The sequence below is a fragment of the Salmo trutta genome, chromosome 23 (assembly GCF_901001165.1).
Source record: "Salmo trutta chromosome 23, fSalTru1.1, whole genome shotgun sequence".
Classification (NCBI taxonomy): Eukaryota; Metazoa; Chordata; class Actinopteri; order Salmoniformes; family Salmonidae; genus Salmo; species Salmo trutta.
This window is the reverse complement of record NC_042979.1, coordinates 36,766,028-36,790,328: the sequence shown is the minus strand read 5'-3', so window position 1 is coordinate 36,790,328 and position 24,301 is coordinate 36,766,028. Positions and strand designations below refer to the sequence as shown.

The 24,301-nt window shown below is 42.5% G+C and overlaps 1 protein-coding gene and 2 long non-coding RNA genes across 4 annotated transcripts in view; 2 read left to right on the top strand and 1 right to left on the bottom strand.

Moving 5' to 3' along the window:
- LOC115159943 (low choriolytic enzyme-like) overlaps window positions 1–24,301 on the top strand; it is a 113,503-nt gene that overhangs the window by 85,149 nt on the left and 4,053 nt on the right. Inside the window, exons 6-10 of one of the 2 annotated variants that reach the window (XM_029710089.1) lie at window positions 352–433; window positions 543–657; window positions 845–1,017; window positions 2,078–2,159; window positions 3,946–4,068. In XM_029710089.1, coding sequence (XP_029565949.1) covers window positions 352–433; window positions 543–657; window positions 845–1,017; window positions 2,078–2,159; window positions 3,946–3,970 — 477 coding nt within the window. In that variant the 3' untranslated portion in view covers window positions 3,971–4,068. Of the gene's footprint in view, window positions 1–351; window positions 434–542; window positions 658–844; window positions 1,018–2,077; window positions 2,160–3,945; window positions 4,069–19,456; window positions 19,517–19,656; window positions 19,707–24,301 lie in introns of those variants that run through there. The other variant, XM_029710090.1, reaches the window with a different exon arrangement.
- On the bottom strand, window positions 7,221–9,017 carry LOC115159946 (uncharacterized). Its single transcript, XR_003868973.1, has 2 exons — window positions 7,812–9,017; window positions 7,221–7,649 (listed from the first exon to the last, which is right to left on the bottom strand). It is a non-coding gene; the product is annotated as an uncharacterized LOC115159946 (long non-coding RNA).
- On the top strand, window positions 18,761–19,297 carry LOC115159944 (uncharacterized). Its single transcript, XR_003868972.1, has 3 exons — window positions 18,761–18,892; window positions 19,036–19,101; window positions 19,247–19,297. It is a non-coding gene; the product is annotated as an uncharacterized LOC115159944 (long non-coding RNA).

Below are 24,301 nucleotides of genomic sequence, written 5' to 3'. Positions count from 1 at the left end.
ATATTTTGTCCTGCCCATTCACCCTCTGACTGGCATATAGACATGATCCATGTCGCAAGGCTTAACAATCCTCCTTTAACCGGTCTCTTCATATACACTGATTGAACAGGTGACCTCAATAAGGATCATAGCATTCACCTGGTCAGTCTGTCATGGAAAGTACACTGTATATTGCTCCATTCTTTTTTTTCTACATACTTAGTCTGGTTTTAGTCATTAATACTGAAATAGTTTGACCATTTTAGAACTTAAAAACATTCATAGGGGAAACGCGTAAATAACAATTGAATTAATCTGAGGCCTATACTCTCTAGCAACAGCTGGATTAAAGACTAGGTGTTTGTCCTACAGGAAGACCGATTAGCTGTGAAGTCACTTTGGCCTGAGAATGAAGGCGTCACTTCTATCCCCTACAAGATCAACGATTATCTGGGTGAGTGTCGAATACAGTAGGAGAGATGAACACTGTAACACTAGATGTTTTCTAATACAGTGAGAATGATATGCACCGTCTAATGGTAGATTGTCTCTGATCCACACAGTGGACAGAAAGGAAACTATACTAGCAGCGTTCAAGCTTATTTCAGACCAGACGTGTATCCGCTTCCACGAATACACCAATGAGATGAACTACATAGAGTTCATCTCTGGGACAGGGTGAGTCCAAAGTGGGCACATTAACACATTCTCTCCTTCCCAGCAGTTTACAGTTAACTCACAACCTCTCCTTCCTTTTCCTGTGTTCAATCCTTTATTTTTCCTCTCTTCCTGTCATATCGCCTCTTTCTCCTCCATTTCTCTCCTCCCGCTTCTCTCCCCTTTATCTCTCTTCACTTAACTCTAGCTGTGCGTCGTATGTAGGTTTCCAGGGCGGGGCCCAGTCTGTGTACTTCGGTAGAGCCTGTAACGTGGGGAACCTGTGTCATGAGCTGATGCATGCCCTGGGCCTGCACCACGAGCACACACGGCCAGACCGTGACCAATACATCACCATACAGTGGGACAACGTGGTCCCAGGTAACTCACACCAACACAACATACTAAACCACCTCACGGGCAGTGCATGTGGATCAGGGGCAGGGCTGGTCAATTTGTCCCATGAAGAGCTGCAGTGTGCAGGCTTCAGTAGCAGCCCAGCACTAACATACCTGATTCAGCTTTTTGTGGTCTGGAGTGAAGACCGTATAGAATAACTATTGACATTTAGTATTTTATTAAGTACTGCCTAAGCAGCAGTTACTCTTCCTGGGGTCCACACAACATGAAACACTACATACCACAAGGACAGAACCACTTTAGTTTAAAATAAGAATAGTCTTTCATACATTTATGCCTTAACGTTCCATTTATCATGTACTTATTATAACGGAAATAGTGCAGCCATTCATTTCCCCATACATTGCAACCCTTTTCTCTACTGTTGAAATTGCTTTGTCTAAGCAGGTCCTGATAGCCTAATATCATAGCTACCTTGAATCCTGATATCCTAATCTCACAGCACCAGTTCTGTAAACATCCAGAGAGAATCTTACACCAGTAACCATCAGTGTTCCTTCAGTTTGAGACCAATACTATGCATAACTATGTATTTCAGGCTCATTTCCATGATGTAGAAATTGAACTGAATTCGTTTACTCCTGTGAATTTTCCCTGGCGTGAACGCAGCAACCTTGTTCGCTAAATTTGCCTGACGCGAATAACACTACGTTGTCATCTACAGTTACTCACCCGTAATGGGTATCCTGGTGTAAAATATACCTTTTACAGTTGCCACCCGTAATGGGTATCCTGGTGTAAAATATACCTTTTACAGTTGCCACCCGTAATGGGTATCCTGGGATAACATGTAAGCTTGTTTTGAAGGCAGTTTTGTTACATTACCACCCACAATGGGTTTCATTAGGTAAGATGAAATATTCATGCCTTGAATCCTGTAGAGTTTCCTCCTGCTAGAGGTTCAACTTAATGGTTTCCATCTCAACTCGTCTACATTTCCATTTTCATTCCCCTATATCACATTCACACCCAGCAGTGTCCACCAGTCACATCTGCTTCTTGTAACGCTTTTAACTTCCAGGAAAAGAAAATAATTTTAAGGTGAAGAAAGGAGACACTCAGGACCTGCCCTATGACTACGACTCCATAATGCACTACGGAACGTCAGTCATACTCCTCTCCTCCTTATTCCCACTAAAGTCCTAATTTTACTCACCTTGTTTTTAAACTGATAGCAATAAGTAAATATTAGTTTTGTGACTGTGTACAGTCGTGGGCAAAAGTTGAGAAGGACACAAATATACATTTTCAGTCTGCTGCCTCAGTTTGTATGATGGCAATTTGCATATACTCCAGAATGTTATAAAGAGTGATCAGATGAATTGCAATTAATTGCAAAGTCCCTCTTTGCCATGAAAATGAACTGAATCCCCCCAAAACATTTCCGCTGCATATCAGCCCTGCCACAAAAGGACCAGCTGATCTCATGTCAGTGATTCTCTCGTTAATACAGGTGTGAGTGTTGATGAGGACAAGGCTGGAGATCACTCTGTCATGCTGCTTGAGTTCGAATAACAGACTGGAAGCTTCAAAAGGAGGGCGGTGCTTGGAATCATTGTTCTTCCTCTGTCAACCATTGTTACCTGCAAGGAAACATGTGCCGTCATCATTGCTTTGCACAAAAAGGGCTTCGCAGGCAAGGATATTGCTGCCAGTAAGATTGCACCTAATCAACCATTTATCGCATCATCAAGAACTTCAAGGAGAGCGGTTCAATTGTTGTGAAAGAAGACTTTCTTGGGTGCCCTGAAGCCCAGCAAGCGCCAGGACTGTCTCCTAAAGTTGATTCAGCTGTGGGATCGGGGCACCACCAGTACAGGAATGGCAGCGGGCAGGTGTGAGTGCATCTGCATGCACAGTGAGGCGAAGACTTTTGGGAGATGTCAAGAAGGGCAGCAAAGAAGCCACTTCTCTCCAGGAAAAACACCAGGGACAGACTGATATTCTGCAAAAGGTACAGGGATGGACTGCTGAGGGACTGGGGTAAAGTCATTTCTCTGATCAATCCCCTTTCCGATTGTTTGGGGCATCCGGAGAAGACAAGGTGAGCGCTACCATCAGTCCTGTGTCATGCCAACAGTAAAGCAATCCTGAGACCATTCCAGTGTGGGGTTGCTTCTCAGCAAAGGTAGTGGGCTCACTCACAATTTTGCCTAAGAACACGCCATGAATAAAGAATGGTACCAACCATCCAGGAAACTGTTTGGTTGATGAACAATGGATTTTCCAGCATGATGGAGCACCTTGCCATAAGGCAAAAGTGATAACTAAGTGGCTCGGGGAACAAAATATCGCTAATTTGGGTCCATGTTCATTAAACTCCCCAGACCCTAATCCCATTGACAACTTGTGGTCAATCCTCAAGAGGCGGGTGGACAAACAAAACCCCACAAATTCTGACAAACCCAAGCATTGATTATGCAAGAATGGGCTGCCATCAGTCAGGATGTGGCCCAGAAATTCATTGACAGCATGCCAGGGCGGATTGCAGAGGTCTTGAAAAGGGTCAACACTGCAAATATTGACTCTTTGCATCAACTTGAATGTAATTGTTAATAAAAGCCTTTGACACTTATGAAATGCTTGTAATTATACTTCCGTGTTCCATAGTAACATCTGACAAAAATATCTAAAGACACTGAAGCAGCAAACTTTGTAGAAATTCATATTTGTGTCATTCTCTCAACTTTTGGCCACGACTGTACAGTATCCAGCTCCAGTAACATTTCCCTGTGTGTACCAAATGGTTCCCTATTTAGGTCACTATTGTTTACCTGGGCTCTGGTCAAACTATGTGCACTATATGGGGATTAGGGTGGCATTGTGACGCAGTCCTTGTGTTAAAGTAGCAAGTCCTCTAATCCCCAATTGTTGGGTTTCTCCTGGCAGATACTACTTCTCATCAAAACCGTAACCCCACTATTCACTCCAAGAAGAGGGGAGTCCAGATTGGACAGAGAAATCACCTGAGCCCCCTGGACATAGCACGCCTCAACAAACTCTATCAATGTGGTAAAGACATGCACACACAGAGACAGGAAAAATATCAGAGTTGGGCTGCCTTTGTAAATGCAGTCATTATCGCACTGTATTCTAACCATGTTCATGTCCTGTCTTTCACAGAATAACAATGCACAGTTTAGCATTTATGACACCATCGAAGAAGATTCAACACCGCTGCTGTCGACTGAAGATTCCAACACAAATGGCACTGACATTTTAACTTCTCAACAATGAATAAGTTGAACAAGTCCCTTAAAGCTTTCTGATGGATTATACGTGTGTCTGGCAGTAGTTTAATTGCTCCTGTGTGCTCTTGCTGCCTTGAATTAGGCCTATACCACTGCACTTGTCTTGGAAATAAATAAAATGACCTAGACTGAAAAGAATCCAGTCAGTGTGATGTTGCTTGCAGTGTTCTGTTTCATTCTATAATGGACCTTCTCAGCTATGCTCATCATACATCCCAAGGTGGGATCAGAGAAGAAGTAGATCTAGCATAGCAGGAGAGACTTAAATTAATGGTGAGTTATTCCTTAAACTTGGCCGACTACCTAGGCAACAAATTATTTAAACGATGATGCTGTAACAGGACTTAGACAGCAGGGATCATAGACTCACCAAAATAACAATTTCGCCCTCTAGAAGGGTGTACTAACGAAACAGGCTTGAGTTGGCGAGGTAACTTGGGTGAACTCTTGAGCTCAACTCAGGATAACCGGTACCATGGAAGTGGCCCACCTTTTAGCAAGGAATGCTAAACCAATATACATAAAGATTTATACACACAGCCGTTCAAAAGTTTGGGGTCACTAAGAAATGTCCTTGTTTTTGAACGCCTTTTTTGTCCATTAAATATCAACTTGATCAGAAATGGTGTCGACAATGTAAATAACTATTGTAGTTTTACATACGCCTTAGCCAAATACATTTAAACTCAGTTTTAAACAATTCCTGGCATTTAATCCTAGTAAAAATTCCCTGTCTTAGGTCAGTTAGGATCACCACTATATTTTAAGAATGAAATGTCAGAATAATCGAGATTTATTTCAGCTTCTATATCTTTCATCACATTCCCAGTGGGTCAGAAGTTTACATACACTCAATTAGTATTTGGTAGCATTGCCTTTAAATTGTTTAACTTGGGTCAAACATTTTGGGTAGCCTTCCACAAGCTTCCCACAATAAGTTGGGTGAATTTTGGCCCATTCCTCCTGACAGAACTGTTGTAACTGAGTCAGGTTTGTAGGCCTACTTGCTCTCACACGCTTTTTCAGTTCTGCCCACAAATTCTCTATAGGATTGAAGTCAGGGCTCTGTGATGGCCACTCCAATACCTTGACTTTGTTGTCCTTCAGCCATTTTGCCACAACTTTGGAAGTATGCTTGGAGTCGTTGTCCATTTGGAAGACCCATTTGCGACCAAGCTTTAACTTCTGACATGTCTTGATGTTGCTGAAATATATCCACATGACTTTCCTCACTCATGATGCCATCTATGTTGTGACGTTCACCAGTCCCTCCTGCAGCAAAGCACCCCCACAACATGATGCTGCAACCCCCGTGCTTCACGGTTGGGATGGTGTTCTTTGGCTTGCAAGCCTCCCCCTTTTTCCTCCAAACATAATGATGGTCATTATGGCCAAACAGTTTTATTTATTTTTTTCATCAGAGCAGAAGACAATTCTTTAAAAAGTATGGTCTTTGTCCCCGTGTGCAGTTGGCTTTTTTATGGCGGTTTTGGAGAAGTGGCTTCTTCCTTGCTGAGCGGCCTTTCAGGTTATGTTGATATAGAACTCGTTTTACTGTGGATATAGATACGTTGTACATGTTTCCTCCAGCATTTTCACATGGTCCTTTGCTGTTGTTCTGGGATTGATTTGCACTTTTCGCACCAAAGTACGCTCATCTCTAGGAGACAGAACGCGTCTCCTTCCTGAGCGGTATGATGCTGCGTGGTCTGATGGTGTTTGTACTTGCATACTATTGCTTGTACAGGTGAACGTGGTACCTTCTGGCGTTTGGAAAATACTCCCAAGGATGAACCAGACTTGTGGAGGCCTACAATTTTTTTTCTGAGGTCTTGGCTGATTTCTTTTGATTTTCCCATGATGTCAAGCAAAGAGGCACTGAGTTTGAAGGTAGGCCTTGAAATATATCTACAGGTACACCTCCAATTGAATAAAATGATGTCAATTAGCCTATCAGAAGCTTCTAAAGCCATGACATCATTTTCTGCAATTGTACAAGCTGTTTATTAAAGGCACAGTCAACTTAGTGTATGTTAACTTCTGAACCACTGGAATTGTGATACAGTGAATTATAAGTGAAATAATCCGTTTGTAAACAATTGTTGGAGAAATTACTTGTGTCATGCACACAGTAGGTGTCCTAACCGACTAGTTAAAACTATAGTTTGTTAACAAGAAATGTGTGGAGTGGTTGAAAAATGAGTTTTAATGACTCCAACCTAAGTGTACGTAAACTTCCGACTTCAACTGTACATAGTTGTACAGAGGCCCATTATCAGCAACCATAACTTCTGTGTTCCAATGGCACATTGTTAGCTAATGCAAATGTATCATTTTTAAAGGCAAATTGATCATCAGAAAGCCCTTTTGCAATTACGTTAGCACAGCTGAAAACTGTTCTGATTAAAGAAGCAATAAAACTGGCCTTTAGACTAGTTGGGTATCTGGAGCATCAGCATTTGTGGGTTCGATTACAGTCTCAAACTGAAACTGAAAATCTGAAAATCTCGTACAACGCTGTGTACTACTCCACAGAACCGTGCAAACCGGCAATAACCAGAATAGAAAGAGTGGGAGGCCCCAGTGCACAACTGAGCAAGAGTACATTAGAGTGTCTAGTTTGAGAAATAGATGCCTCAACTGGCAGCTTCTTTAAATAGTACCCGCAAAACACCAGTCTCAACGTCAACAGTGAAGAGGCGACTCCGTGATGCTGGCATTCTAGGCAAAGTTGCAAAGAAAAAGCCATATCTGACTGGCCAATAAAAAGATTAAGATTGGCAAAAGAACACAGACACTTGGCAAAAGAACACAGACACTGGACAGAGGAACTCTGCCTAGAAGGCCAGAATATTCCATGGGTTTACACTAATCTTACTACCACTGCGCTGATCACACTCAAACAGAAAAGGCTGATGCTTGCAATTCATTTTTATTGTAAAGTTGTATGATATAATGCAGGAAGAATTAACACCCAAAAGCCCATTTATGGCCATGGCAAACTGCCTATCATAGACCCTCTCCCTCTTCTTCCAGGGTGTCCTCCAGCAGCTCATGAAAGCAATGCTGTCAATCCACATGGAAGCAGAACATAGAGTGCTCCTGTAAAACAATTATCCCGTCAGGAATTCATCAAATAGTCATTGAACAAATGGGATTCACAGTAATACATTTGTCTGAGCATTTTCAATCATGAACCCCAGTTCTGGAGCCCCTATCCTCTCATCACAAGCCCAAGCATTTACCTCATCTGCTCTTCTGTGTTTTCCTCTTCCTGCCTCCCTCCCTTTGATCCTTTCCTATTGATGCTTCAACAGATAAAGTGACCTCATATGCCACAATCTGTTTCAAGAAAAAAACATCCGAAAGCCCACTCACATGAGGTGAATAATCACATGAGATCAGGAATTGTAGTGTTTGAGTTGAAAGACATTGCATAAATGAACTTCTATCAACACTAATACAGTTGTCTACAGAGAACAGGCTTTGATAGTAAACACTTACCTAATGTAGTCATGGAGCTGTGCTCCTCCTCCAACCCTCCCATCCTTTCCAATTGATGCTTCAACAGATCTGTTTCTTTGGCTGCTCTTCTCATCTATCTCAGACTTGAACAGGCTTAGAAAGAGGACAAAAGGAAACCAAAGCAACTTTAAAAGAGAAGTAGAAGAGGCAGACTTCATTTCTTTTTGACATGTCTGTTGGCTCTTTTTCCTGTGCTCTTGGTCTTCTCCTTTCCTGCTCATCCTTAGTTATTTAGATAGTTATTTTGGCCATTCGTACATTGGAATTCTAGTTCCATCGCCTCTCTATTACCTCTTTTCTCTGGGTCTCTGTTTATCTTGCCTCCCCCTTGTGTTTTCCATAACTTTGTTTTGATCCACTCAGCTCTCCTTTACTGCTGATCTCATTTATCTTTTATCCCATGGTCCTACCGATTCTGTCCTCAGAACTATTCTATATATCCTACTTCCCTCCTGATAAACCACTCTGGTCTCCCTTCCTCCTCTCTCATGTTTTCTCCTCTTCACCCTCATGCCTGGCTTCCTTATAGTTTTTTCCTGCTTTTGCTCATTTTCTCGTTTTGTTTTTTGTTTTTTTCTCTTTAAACAATCGAATTTGTTTTTGTTTATTTACATATATTAACATATCTAGGAGCATTGACTTGTACATTTCTTCTTTTGTCTGCTCCCTTTCTTTTGTCATCTACTCAAAAGTTGTCATTGACTCGTCCGCCAATTTCTTCTGCTTCTTCCTTGTTCTTCGCAGAGCGGTCTCTGGACGCTGCTCCCTCTCTTCCCTCCGCACAGAGGCGTCAGATGTAGACGATGTGACCTCGTTTACCACCACCTGTTTTGCTCTCTGTGTCTGCCCTTTTTTCTGACACAGCGCATGCCTCTTTTCTCTTTCAATCTGTGCATTCCTCTCTTCTCTCTCATATAGTTTCTCCATCTCCATCTTGAACCTGGCCTCGTGATCTTTTTTTTTTGAAGCTCTGCTCTCTTCTTATCCTCGTCTCGTATCCTTGTCTGCCGTTTCTGTTCCTCCTTCTCTTGTTCCTGCTGTATCTTCAATCTTCTTTTCTGTTCCTCTTTCCTCCTCTTCTCTTCTTTCTCTCGTGCCTTTTGCTGCATCTCCAACACCTTCATTCTCTCCTTTTCCCTGTTCCTCTCCTCCTCCATCCTCTGTTTCTCAATCTTTTTCAACTTCTCTTCCCTCTTTTTCTCCATCTTTTTCTCTTCCTCTGCCCTCTTTTTCTCTTCTTTTTCACGGGCCTTCTGTTGCATCTCCTGCTTTTTTCTTTCTTTTTTCTCTCTCTTTTTCTCTTGCTCTCGTCTCTTTTTCTCATGTTCGATCTTTAGTTTCATCTCTGCCTTCTCCCTTTTCCTCTGCTCCTCTAACTTGTTTTTTTCCATATTTTCTGTCCTTTTCCTTTCCTCCTCATTCAATTTCTTCTGTCTCTTTTCCCACTTCTTGAGCTCTTCGTCCCTGGCTTTTTCCTTCCTCCTTTCGATCTTCATCATCTCTTCATTTCTCTTAGCCTCGTCCTTGAAATATTTGATCCTGTCTGCGTAGCTCATGGCATTAAGTTCTTCTTTCCCTCGGCTCGCCATCATAGACATTGCATTGGCGGTTGCATATCTCCCTTCCATTTTACCACTATCAATCTCCTTCCTGTCCCTCTCACCATAAGGATCTCTGTGTAGACATCTCTGCTGTTGTCCACTCATGCTCTCCTCACTTTCACTACTCCCCTCCTGACTTGTGTCCTCACTCACACTCTGAGACACATCATCCTCAGACGAGCACGAGGGAGTCACAGCCTTCTCAGTGATGACGCGGAGCGCCTTGATGTAGTCAGCTTCTGTGTTCACCCTGTGAGCGAGCGGGCACAGCTCCTCGTAAATGGATTTCCATGTGAGTGACTCCTCACATACGTCGTCAGGCAGGTATAGATCAGATGATTGCCTCTTGAGCACATTCACAACCTCAACCAGGTCCTGCTGGGTGTCCCCCTGAGTGTCCTCTCGGGCGGCCACTGGCGTGGCGTCTGGGCTGGCTGGGCGCTCGGGGGCTGTGGCAGGGGTATTGGATTGTTCTACTGCAGAGGAGCAGGAGGCCTCAGTGTCATCGTTCTTGTCATCGTTGTTTACCCTTTTCTTCAGAATCTCTTCCTTTCTCTTTTGGGCCATCCTCTCAATCAGCTGTGCTTTATACATGTTCGCAATTTCTGCACCTCTCCGTTGAACTTCCTCAGACAATTCCTCAGACGCTGCAATCTCTGGCCTCTTGACCTCATCCTTGACCTTTGCCTGGCCAGTCAATGGGGACCTGGGGTGGACATGCGGATGGGTCTGTCTCATCCGGGCAGGAGGGCCGGAAACCAGGGGGTGGGATGGGACAGCAAATCGGTGTGAAGCGTGTGGGTGTGACGTCTTGGAAGTTGAATGAGGCCATCTTTCAGGGGAGGTGCAGCTCTGTGTGTCCAGAGGGGGAAAGATTGAATGTTTCTTAGATGGGTCCTTCTGGGTGCCGGCAGCATGCTGGTCTGGCTCCGAATGGCTGTTGGCGAGGTACCTGTGGAGGTTGTACCGGGGGAAAGCTGGCAGTGTCGGGGAGACGGGACAAAGAATGGAGGAGGTGGAGCGCTGCTTGATCACCCCTTTATCCACCCCAATCTGTATGATGACAGACACATTTTTATTACTTAATAGCTTGATGGTCATAGTAATAACAATCTTAAAACAATTACAAGTGTATGGGTAATGAATATCATAGAGAAAACACATTTTATTACTGTATATTAGCCTACTAGGAAAATGGGAAGGTTCACACTTTTGGAATCATTCCGATTCAGAAATTCCTCCATTCTTTTTCAACTTTATTCTAAGAATGCAGACCTTCCTAAGAATACTACCATTGCAGAATGCAGACCTTCTTAAGAAAACTACCAGTGCAGAACGCAGGCCTTCCTCAGAATACTATCAGTTCAGAATACAGACCTTCCTCAGAATACTACCAGAGCATAATGCCGACAGAACTCATAATACTACCAGTGCAGAATGCAGACCTTCCTCACAATGCTACCAGTGCAGATTCTAGACCTTCTTAAGAATATTACCAGTGCAGAATGCAGACCTTCCTAAGAATACTATCATTGCAGAATGCAGACCTTCTTAAGAATACTACCAGTGCAGAACGCAGGCCTTCCTCAGAATACTATCAGTTCAGAATACAGACCTTCCTCAGAATACTACCAGAGCATAATGCCGACAGAACTCATAATACTACCAGTGCAGAATGCAGACCTTCCTCACAATGCTACCAGTGCAGATTCTAGACCTTCTTAAGAATACTACCAGTGCAGAACGCAGGCCTTCCTCAGAATACTACCAGTGCAGAATGCAGACCTTCCTCAGAATATGACAGACACATTTTTATTACTTAATAGCTTGATGGTCATTGTTATTACTATCTTAAAACAATTACATGTGTATGGGTAATAAATATCATAAAGAAAACACGTTTTATTACTGTATATTAGCCTGTTAGGAAAATGGGAAGGTCCACACTTTTGGAATCATTCCGATTCAGAAATTCTTCCATTCTTCTTCAACTTTATTCTAAGAATGCAGACCTTCCTAAGAATACTATCATTGCAGAATGCAGACCTTCTTAAGAATACTACCAGTGCAGAACGCAGGCCTTCCTCAGAATACTATCAGTTCAGAATACAGACCTTCTTAAGAATACTACCAGTGCAGAACGCAGGCCTTCTTAAGAATACTACCAGTGCAGAATGCAGACCTTCCTCAGAATACTACCAGTGCAGATTCTAGACCTTCTTAACCTGTTGGGGCTAGGGTGCAGTATTTGCACGGCCGGATAAAAAACGTACCCGATTTAAACTGGTTACTACTCTTGCCCAGAAACGAGAATATGCATATAATTAGTATATTTGGATAGAAAACACTTAAGTTTCTAAAACTGTTTGAATGGTGTCTGTGAGTATAACAGAACTCATATGGCAGGCAAAAACCTGAGAAGATTCCATACAGGAAGTGCCCTGTCTGACAATTTGTAGTCCTTCTGTTGCATCTCTATGGAAAATACAGCATCTGTGCTGTAACGTGACATTTTCTAAGGCTTCCATTGGCTCTCTAAAGCCACCAGAAAGTGGAATGGGATGTCTGCTGTCTCTGGGCAAAGAACAGCAGCAGAATTTGTAAGTGGTCAGCCTGGGGACAGTGAGACTGAGATGCGCGTTCACAAGACTACTCCATTTTTTCTTTCAGCCTTTGAATGAATACAACGTTGCCCGGTTGGAATATTATCGCTATTTTACGAGAAAAATAGCATAAAAATTTATTTTAAACAGCGTTTGACATGCTTCTAAGTACGGTAATGGAATATTGAATTTTTTTGTCACGAAATGCGCTTGCGCGTCACCCTTCGGATAGTGACCTGAACGCACGAACCAAACAGAGCTATTTGAATATACCTATGGATTATTTGGAACCAAAACAACATTTGTTGTTGAAGTAGAAGTCCTGGGAGTGCATTTTTTCTAATAGTAATTCTGAGTTTAGTGAGCCCCAAACTTGGTGGGTGTCAAAATAGCTAACCGTGATGGCCGAGCTATGTACTCAGAATATTGCAAATGTGCTTTCGCCGAAAAGCTATTTTAAAATCTGACACCGCGATTGCATAAAGGAGTTCTGTATCTATAATTCTTAAAATAATTGTTATGTATTTTGTCAACGTTTATCATGAGTAATTTAATAAATTCACCGGAAATTTTCAGTGGGTATGCTCGTTCTAAACATCACATGCTAATGTAAAAAGCTGGTTTTTGATATAAATATGAACTTGATTGAACAAAACATGCATGTATTGTATAACATAATGTCCTAGGAGTGTCATCTGAGGAAGATAATCAAAGGTTAGTGCTGCATTTAGCTGTGGTTTTGGTTTTTGTGACATATATGCTTGCTTTGAAAATGGCTGTGTGATTATTTTTGGCAGGGTACTCTCCTGACAATCTAATGTTTTGCTTTCGCTGTAAAGCCTTTTTGAAATCGGACAATGTGGTTAGATTAACGAGAGTCTTGTCTTTAAAATGGTGTAAAATAGTCATATGTTTGAAAAATGTAAGTTTTGAGGTATTTGTATTTCGCGCCATGTGATTCCACTGTCTGCTGACTAGGGTGGGACGCAAATGTCCCACCTAGCCCATAGAAGTTAAGAATACTACCAGTGCAGAACGCAGGCCTTCTTAAGAATACTACCAGTGCAGAATGCAGACCTTCTTAATAATACTACCAGTGCAGAATTCAGAGCTTCCTGAGAATACTACCAGTTCAGAATACAGACCTTCCTCAGAATACTACCAGAGCATAATGCCGACAGAACTCATAATACTACCAGTGCAGAATGCAGACCTTCTTAAGAATACTACCAGAGCATAATGCCGACAGAACTCATAATACTACCAGTGGCAGAATGTAGAACTTCCTCAGAATACTACCAGTGCAGATTCTAGACCTTCTTAAGAATACTATCAGTGCAGAATGCAGACCTTCTTAAGAATACTACCAGTGCAGAATGCAGACCTTCTTAAGAATACAACCAGTGCAAAACGCAGACGTTCCTCAGAACACTATCAGTGCAGAATGCAGACCGTCTTAAGAATACTACCAGTGCAGAATGCAGACCTTCTTAATAATACTACCAGTGCAGAATTCAGAGCTTCCTGAGAATACTACCAGTGCAGAATGCAGACCTTCCTCAGAATACTACCAGTGCAGATTGCAGACCTTCCTCAGAATACTTCCAATGTGCAGTTTTTTTCTTGCCTTCTTATTTCACTATTCTATCTATTTAGATCTCATTTCTGTGTATCAGGATTGGGAACATCTAAAGCAACTACAGTATATCTACTGTTATGAAAGTCTGATTGAAGAAAACTGCTCTTGTTACCTCCTCCAAGAGTTGGTGCAGCCTAAATATTTCTCCATACAGCGCCTTAATCTCCCTCATGTTTCCTCGCTCAGTTCTCCATGTCTCTTTGGCCAATCTCCAATGGGCGAGGTCAAGGTCACGGATATCCTCCCGCATGCCTAGTTCAACCTGGGTTCCCTTCTCATTTAGCCTCTTCTTTTTCCTCTTCTTCTGGGTTGAATCGGTGTCCTCCTTGCCCTGCCTACACACCTTTGGGGCAGTAGGGATATTGAGAATAGAACATGGTATATTTTATTTTACTCATTGGATTATTATGTACCTTCCATTGTATTTCATTGATATAGAATATCAATAAGGTATAATGTTGACACTAGATCAAGCCGTAGTTAGTACAACGTTTACACTGATTGTCCATACATGATTAGTCTGGACCACTTTAGTGGGTCGTAGATGTAGCCTGCAGATGGGACTTACATTAAGGCTGGGGAGTTGTGAGGAGTTGTGAGGCTGGTGTGTTCTGGGCCTGTGGAGTTCAGTAGTTCCTGTGCAGAAATTGTCCTGTGCAGTCCGATTTGCCCATGGCTAGAAATGAAAATGATGACAAACATGCAGTCAGTAATGAGGTTATTGTTATTTTCAATCTTAGAAAAGCTCATAGGCCTGTATGTCAAAGTGATGATTTTAAATCACTGGAGTTTTGACTATGAAGGTGGTGAGAGAAAAGAGATTCTAACCATTCTTATGATGAGCCTTTGGAAGGAGAACTTTCCCATAGTTCCTTCAATTACAGTAATCCTGAAAAAGGTACAATATGGCTTAAAAATATTATTAGATTATTTAAATCATCTAAATTAAATTGTCACAAAGTAGGCCTTTTTACACTAAATCAGAAGTGGTCACAACTACTTACCACCAATCAATCACTTAAAAAATAACCATCCAAAATATAGCAATGATTTTGACCCTGAATTGAACTTGTAAGTGTTGCCGAAAATGGCAAACCATTTAGGCTGTCATCATATCAGAATACAATTATTTATGACATCACGATTGTGATGTAATGTGGTGCCATGGGAGACCACACCCACCCTGACAGACAACAAATCACCAGAGCCACATAGGCCTATTATCCAATTAATCCACTTCTATGTTTGAAATACAGTATATTTAGTACTAGTAAGCTCATAAACATAGTAAAAACCACACTGTAGCAATGTGTATCACTTCACAGCTACTGTCCATGATGCATCATGAGTGTTTGTCCTCTGATGGGACCCTATTCCCTACATAGTGTACTACTTTTGACCATGGCTGATAATGTACTTTATAGGGTTGATTTGGGATGCACATAGGACTATGTAAAGAGTACCTTTGTTCGTCCTCACAATCAGTTTCGCGTTGACATTAACTCTTTTTGCTAAGTGAAAATCATGGGACAACAAGAAAGAAATGTATTCATAATAAATACTGTATGTGTTGTAATTTCAATGTAGATTCCAGTTGTAAATGGTAGACATTGTACAACAAGGTAACTCTTCAGGATGTGGCAGAGTATGAAAACCTTTGCACTGTCTCTGATGCAGGTGTTTTTTTCCCCACTCATTATGACATCACTGTGACGTCATATGGGGGACACTTTGCCCGAGTTTGGAATCTCCGGGGATAATGTGCTGTGTGCAGTCCACTTTCACGCATATGCACTAGTGCAATCATTGTATTTCCTCCTGCATGAATGTATAATTGCAACATTACAGGTTTTTTTACAATTGTGCGTCACCCTATAGGACTCCCAATCACGGCCGAATGTGATACAGCCTGGATTCAAACCAGGGACTGTAGTGACGCCTCTTGCACTGAGATGCAGTGCTTCAGACCGCTTCGCCACTCGGAAGGCCAATATAAATGCAACTTCAAAGAATTTACTGAGTTACAGTCCATATAAGGAGGTCAATTGAAATGAATTCATTAGTCCCTAATCTATGGATTTCACATGACTGTACAGGGGCACAGTCATTGGGTGGGCCTTGGAGGGCGCACCCACTTGCAGCCAGGCCCAGCCAATCAGAATGAGTTTGTCCCCACAAAAAGGCATTATTATATGCAAATACTTGTCAGCCTCCCTCCCAGCGTGGCTACAAATTCTCTAAAATGATGTTTGAGGAACCTTATGGTTGAAAAATTAACATTCAATTATCTAGCAACAGCTCTGGTGGACATTCCTGCAGTCAGCATGCCAATTGCACACTCCCTCAAAACTTGAGGCATCTGTGGCATTGTATTGTGACACAACTGCGCATTTTAGGGGATTTGTATTGTCCCCAGCACAAGGTGCACCTGTGTAATGATCATGCTATTTAATCATCTTCTTGATATGCCACACCTGTCAGGTGGATGGATTACCTTGGCAAAGGAGAAACGCTCACTAACAGCGATGTAAACAAATTTGTGCACAAAATGAGAGAAATAAGCTTTTTTTGCATATGGAATATTTTTGAGATTTTTTATTTCAGCTCATGAAACATGGGACCAACACTTTACATGTGTGTATATTTCTGTTCAGTGTACATTTCCAAGGCAACAAATCCTCTAAAACGAACCTTCTCTGGGGTAGGCTAACTCGGAGCTTTCTCATATATCCTGAATGAAGTGTCTGATTTGCGAGGACCAATGAAATCAGATCGATAGGAGTGGGGGAGGAAGGGGCTTGTGCATTGATAAGCATATCAAAGACGTTAACAATAGATAATAAAATATGGCACTTTTGCCCATAAGATGGCTCTAATTTGGACTATTTTACACCATAGCCTGATAAAATTTGCAATAACTATTCTAGAGTAAAGACGTCCCCATACATAGGTTCAGTTTGCTCCTAGCAGAACTCGGCTAGGCGATGCAAACTTCTGTGCTCACACTTCCTAAAGACCTTGGCTTGAAAAACTAGGAGAAAGAGGCAATATTACTGTTTGTCTCTCTTGAGCCACCGTAGTAACAATATAGCCAGAAACACTTGCTCAAAATAGATACATCAAGAAATCTGTATAGAATTTTTAAAGTTTTTGCAGAGAAGGTCTTAGTCGCGCAATTACACATCAGTTTAGTGCAGTAATTCTCAAGTGAATGATAGCAAACACTTCATTAAAGAATCCCGTCCATAGTTCCCACCCCTACTGTGAACCAATCACTGATGAAGGGGTGTAGACTTTGACTACCAAACTTCGACTTGCCTCAACACAAAAATTGGTGTACGCAAACAGCTGAAAAAAACCTACCAAACACCAAAATGAACAAAACTTCACAAAATGTATAAGCTTAAACTGTTTCGACTGGGAAGCATGTGACAGCCTTTTGCGGCAGGTGGACGAGCAAAATCCACCATCGTAGTACGGATGAAGCCTGAGCTGGAATGTGAAGCTAGCTGAAGCTGGCTAGATGTAAAAGACCCTGAGTAGATCTAGCTTGCTTCTTGGTATACCACTCTGGGAACACTCTGGACATACGACATGGGCTCTATGCTACATTATGGACAGTACTGTTCACTACTCTATACTATGGACGCACATTACCACTGTCTATACTGCACTATACATGAACACTAACACTGTCTACACGGTTTCCCACAGCAGATATTTATTTTCTGTCAATGGGGAGCCCACCATCATAGCCAAGATCCACGACAAGATATCAGAGATTGGCCAGAGAACACATAGGACTGAACTAAACATCCAGAAAGTCTGACCGCTCTACAACTGTGGCTGTATGACATGCTATATGCTTTTTGACCAGACGGCATCAGATACATGGCCTACACATACTAAGACAGAGGAGCGCTGTTTTGCTGTCTCGGATGCTTTATCTGAGGTTGATGTGTCTTTCTGTCAATAGTGTGCAACTGCAGCCCACATTTCGGGGTGTTCCTGCATGAGGGCATTCCTGCATCTGCTACATTATGCACAGTACTGCTCACTATATACTATGGATGCACATTAACACTGTCTATACTGGTCAAGGGAGGAGGATTGGAGGGAAAGAGAGAGGAGGTTGAAAAGACTGAGGGAGGCAGAGGATGGGTTTGTATCTGTTGAAGATAGCAATGACAAGGGAGAGGGTATGTCGAGGAAGATTGCTATCAAGTTCAAACAGAGTGGAAGGGGTAGAAGTTGTTGTGAGGAGCTTGGAGCCCAATTCTTCCATTGATGGGCATGGTTATGATAAAGATACGATTGGTTCAGTGGGAGTAAGATTTTTGAAGAAGGTGGAACCAGGCCTTTTGTCTGATCCATGGTCGGTTTCAAGTTGGGTGGAAAAGATGGTGGGTGCCGTTGAGTCGGTGAAGGTAACCCTAAGTGGAGGTGTCTGGTGCGAGAGAGGCAGGTTTAGGTGGCCAGGGTCATTGTAGTGCAGAAGATGTTGTATGCAGAGGAAGTGAAGAAGGTAGTGGAGGGTGAGGGATTCAGAGAGAATCCCTGTCAATAGTAGATCTTTGCCAGAACAGAGGGATAGGCCAATGAGTGATATATGTTTCAGTGAGGTTGGCTTAGCATTCATAGCAATTGTTATCTGCTGTACCGCAGAGATGACACGTAAGTCATAGAAAATAGATGTTGTGGTGGCAGCTGCAGAGAAGTACTTGGGGGTACGAGATTCGATTCAGAAGAGTTACAGGGTGTGTTGAGTGGTAGTGTCTCGTCCTCTCGAGTCGTTGGCCCGGGGTAGGTTAAGATAGGGTTAAAGTAGTGGAATAAGGTGATGGGTTTTAATGAGTGTAGAGTTAGTTAGTAGAGTCATTAAATATATATATATATTTACATTTTCACGTTTCCCCTTTTCCCATTTTGTATCACAAAGGTAATGGATTCATACGATAGTTCAGTAGAGGGCGATAATGCAACGTATTGGATGCCAACCATCTTTAAACCTCACCGAAGAAGAAGAAGAAGAAGAAGAAGGAGGAGGCACCTGTTCTTTTGTGATTGCTGCCCTACCCACTATTTGACTGGAAGGAGAGCTATTGAAGAAATTTGTTTGTGCTGTTTTTCTGGTTGTTTTTTCCCCCCCCCAAATCTTGGGGGACAATCGTTGTTTCAACATGGTTTGGTTTCTGATTCTCATCTGGTTTGTCCAAGGTAGGACCAGTCATTTTGTTTTCGTGACATCCTACTTTTGAGTGTTTTCCATTTGAGTTAGGCCAGGCCAGTTGCACTGTAGACGCCAATTGGTTCACCATGTTATTATGTAACATGTATTATGTTACCCTTGTGTATTTCAGTGGGCAGTGTTCCCATCACCAATTTGACAAATGCTACTACTTCAAATTCTACTTTCCCTGCCACAGGTAAGCAGGCCTGCATTGGGGACCGCTCATTTCTTAAGGTTACAGGCTGAAAACTAGGCCTGTTTACCATTTTTAGTTCATGTAGGCCAGCCCCACTGCAAAACTGTTGTTCTGTTCCTCTTTATATTTTCTTTCTGTATTTCAGTGGACAATTCTACAAACCCCATCAACAATTCTACAAATGTGACTTTCACTGTCACAGGTAGGCCTCTACTGTGATTCTCAAGTCAATCTCTTGGCGTGATGGGCCTAAAGAAACAATTCCATTGGTTTTCTTCAAGTTCATGGCTTATCTATCAAAAATAAAATATTGCAAAATGTGTTTAATGTTAACAATTGCCTTTAGGTTCTACTGCCTCAATGGGACCATGCCACAGACAAAATGATTGGGTTAAAATGCCTGAAACCAGAGAAGGTAACGCATTCATTAGATGAAGCGCACAATCCTGGACCTCTACTGCGAGGTCTGGACTTTAATGGCACTGGAGGTAGTGACTTGTAACTAGTACATGTTGTGTCAGTGTGGTTGTTTCAGACCCTCTCTCTCTGTTACAGAGGACTTACAGTTCGACCTTGCTATCGTGGAGGGAGACATTCTGGTTTCGGTGAGTCTATTATCCCTGCTTTCTGTCCTGTTACTGCATCTTTTTTTAGGCTGATGAATCAGATTGATACCACCTTCTGGTATACACAGCCTGAAGCTAATGACTGCAAAATCATTCAAGCCAGATTGTTGAACAGAATTACATTTGAACTTGCTCTACCGGTTGTCCATGGTGTTGGTCCTTCAGATGGTTGAAATTTGAGCCAAAATATCCACAGGAAAAATATACAATGCATGCATACTGAAGTGCCAGGTGATAGAAATTTCAACTTCAGTACCGCCACTCTAAAAAGTTGTTAACAGTACTTTCCTGTGGATGTTTTGACCATCTGAAGGATCAACACCACGGACCACCAGTAGAGTAAGTTTCAATGTCGTTTTATTCAACATTCTGTCTTTGTCACAGTATCCATCGTGGATTTGAAAGGAGGACCAAGGCGCAGCTGTCAAATTGGTTGTTGATCATTACTAAACAACCATTTTCAGGTCTTGCCGTAGATTTGTCAGAACTGTAACTTGGCCACTCGGGAACATTGTCTTCTTGCTAAGCAACTCCAGTGCAGATTTGCACTTGTGTTTTAGGTTCTTGTCCTGCAGAAAGGTGAATTATGTTCCCAGTGTCTGCTAGTCTTCCCTGTGGCTTAGTTGGTAGAGCAAGGTGTTTGCAACGCCAGCATGGTGTGTGCAACGCCAGGGTTGTGGGTTCGATTCCCACGGGGGGCCAGTACATAACATACAATTTCATGCATTTTTTTGTTTGTTGTATGTATTCACTACTGTAAGTCGCTCTGGATAAGGGCGTCTGCTAAATGACTAAAATTTAAAAAAAAGGTAGAGCAGACTAAACCAGGATTTCCTCTAGGATCTTAAATCCCTGAGCGGTTTCCTTCTTCTCTGGCAACTGACTTAGGAAAGACACCTGTATCTTTGTATGGACTGGGTGTATTGAAACACCATCCAAAGTGTATTTATTAACTTCACCATGCTCGAAGGGATATTCAATGTCTACTTTTTTACCCATCTACCAATAGGTGCCTTATGCAAGTTATTTGAAAACCAATAGGTCGTTGTAGTTAAATATGTTTGAAATTCACTGCTTGTTCGAGACCTTACAATTATCTGTATGTGTGGGTTACAGAGATGAGGTAGTCATTCAAAATTCATGTTACTCACTATTGCACAGTGAGTCATGCAAATAATAGATTTATTGTGTGTCGGCCAGTGACGACAATCTCAATTTAAATCGTAGTGGGCGTTGCCAATTGCACAGTTTTAGTTTATTTATTTAGGTGATTTTTTTTCTTCTAAAATATCTTAAAATATATATACAGTGGGGAGAACAAGTATTTGATACACTGCCGATTTTGCAGGTTTCCCTACTTACAAAGCATGTACAGGTCTGTAATTTTTATCATAGGTACACTTCAACTGTGAGAGACGGAACCTAAAACAAAAATCCAGAATCACATTGTATGATTTTTAAGTAATTAATTTGCATTTTATTGCATGACATAAGTATTTGATCACCTACCAACCAGTAAGAATTCCGGCTCTCACAGACCTGTTAGTTTTTCTTTAAGAAGCCCTCCTGTTCTCCACTCATTACCTGTATTAACTGCACCTGTTTGAACTCTTTACCTGTATAAAAGACAACTGTCCACACACTCAAACAGACTCCAACCTCTCCACAATGGCCAAGACCAGAGAGCTGTGTAAGGACCTCAGGGATAAAATTGTAGACCTGCACAAGGCTAGGATGGGCTACAGGACAATAGGCAAGCAGCTTGGTGAGAAGGCAACAACTGTTGGCGCAATTATTAGAAAATGGAAGAAGTTCAAGATGACGGTCAATCACCCTCGGTCTGGGGCTCCATGCAAGATCTCACCTCGTGGGGCATCAATGATCATGAGGAAGGTGAGGGATCAGCCCAGAACTACACAGCAGGACCTGGTCAATGACCTGAAGAGAGCTGGGACCACAGTCTCAAAGAAAACCATTAGTAACACACTACGATGTCATGGATTAAAATCCTGCAGCGCATGCAAGGTCCCCTGCTCAAGCCAGCACATGTCCAGGCCCGTCTGAAGTTTGCCAATGATCATCTGGATGATCCAGAGGAGGAATGGGAGAAGGTCATGTGGTCTGATGAGACAAAAATAGAGCTTTTTGGTCTAAACTCCACTCGCCGTGTTTGGAGGAAGAAGGAGGAAGAGTACAACCCCAACAACACCATCCCAACCGTGAAGCATGGAGGTGGAAACATCATTCTTTGGGAATGCTTTTCTGCAAAGGGGACAGGATGACTACACCGTATTGAGGGGAAGATGAATGGGGCCATGTATCGTGAGATCTTGGCCAACAACCTCCTTCCCTCAGAAAGAGCATTGAAGATGGGTCGTGGCTGGGTCTTCCAGCATGACATTGACCCGGAACACACAGCCATGGCAACTAAGGAGTGGCTCCGTAAGAAGCATCTCAAGGTCCTGGAGTGGCCTAGCCAGTCTCCAGACCTGAACCCAATAGAAAATCTTTGGAGGGAGCTGAAAGTCCGTATTGCCCAGCGACAGCCCCGAAACCTGAAGGATCTGGAGAAGGTCTGTATGGAGGAGTGGGCCAAAATCCCTGCTGCAGTGTGTGCAAACCTGGTCAAGAACTACAGGAAACGTATGATCTCTGTAATTGCAAACAAAGGTTTCTGTACCAAATATTAAGTTCTGCTTTTCTGATGTATCAAATACTTATGTTATGCAATAAAATGCAAATTAATTACTTAATCACATTGTATGATTTTTTTCTGGATTTTTGTTTTAGATTCCGTCTCTCACAGTTGAAGTGTACCTATGATAAAAATTACAGACCTCTACATGCTTTGTAAGTAGGAAACACTATATATATATACACATACATATGTCTACAAAACATTCGGAACACCTAACATTAAGTTGCACCCCCCTTTGCCCTCAGAAAAGCCTCAATTCGTCAGGGCATGGACTCTACAAGGTGTCAAGCATTCCACAGGAATGCTGGCCCCATGATTTCCTCAATGCTTCCCACCATTGTGCCCAGTTGGCTGGTAGTGGATCTCTAATCCGAAATGGCTCGTTCCATCTCATCCCACAGATACTTAATTGGATTGCAATCTGGTGACTGGTCAGGCCACTGCACTATGCTGAATTCACTAATTTTCGTGGAACCATTCCTGGACAATCCTAGCCTTGTGGCATGGGGCATTATCCTGCTGAAAAAATCAATTCACAGATGGATACACTGCATTTACATTACATTTACGTCATTTAGCAGACGCTCTTATCCAGAGCGACTTACAAATTGGTGCTATCACCTCACAATAGTACAGCTATCTTTTTTAGGGGGGGGAGGAGGGTTAGAAGGATTACTTTATCCTATCCCAGGTATTCCTTAAAGAGGTGGGGTTTCAGGTGTCTCCGGAAGGTGGTGATTGACTCCGCTGTCCTGGCGTCGTGAGGGAGCTTGTTCCACCATTGGGGTGCCAGAGCAGTGAACAGTTTGGACTGGGCTGAGCGGGAGCTGTGCTTCCGCAGAGGTAGGGAGGCGAGCAGGCCAGAGGTGGATGAACGCAGTGCCCTTCTTTGGGTGTAGGGACTGATCAGAGCCTGAAGGTACGGAGGTGCCGTTCCCCTCACGGCTCCGTAGGCAAGCACTGCTGCCATGAAGGGATGCACCTGATTTTCAATTATGTTAAGACATTCAAACGTTGCTCAACTTTTATCATGGGGCCCAACGTGTGCCATGAAAAGGCACCCCACAGCATACCACTGCCACTCACCAGCCTGCAATGTTGACAAACGGCATGATGGATGCATGTGGTTTTCTTCATACCCTAGTCCTCCCATCAGCGTGAAATTGCAAAAAAACGGCTTTTATCATACCAGACGTTTTTCCAATTCTCCTGTGTCCAGTGTTTCCTTAGTCCACTGCAACAAGTTTTTAGCTGAAAGAAGTGGAACTCTGCCATACCCCATTTGTGTCAAGGTTCTACGAGCTGAGCATTTTTGGGGTCTTTGGGAACAAATGTTTTACTGGACTGTCAATTGACTATAACTGTAGCCCGTCTGTTGCTCTGCACAATTCGTGTCACCCATTTTCGACCACTGGACTGCCATTGGCTGGATGTCCTTTGGGTGGTGGACCATTCTTCACACACGGGAAACTGAGTGTGAAATACACAGCAACGTTGCAGTTCTTGACACACTCAAACTGGTGAGTCTGGTACCTACCATACCCTGATCAAAGGTACTTCAATATTTTGTCCTGCCCATTCACCCTCTGACTGGCATATAGACATGATCCATGTCGCAAGGCTTAACAATCCTCCTTTAACCGGTCTCTTCATATACACTGATTGAACAGGTGACCTCTAAGGATCATAGCATTCACCTGGTCAGTCTGTCATGGAAAGTACACTGTATATTGCTCCATTCTTTTTTTTATCTACATACTTAGTCTGGTTTTAGTCATTGAAGTTAATACTGAAATAGTTTGACCATTTTAGAACTTAAAAACATTCATAGGGGAAACGCGGAAATAACAATTGAATTCATCTGAGGCCTATACTC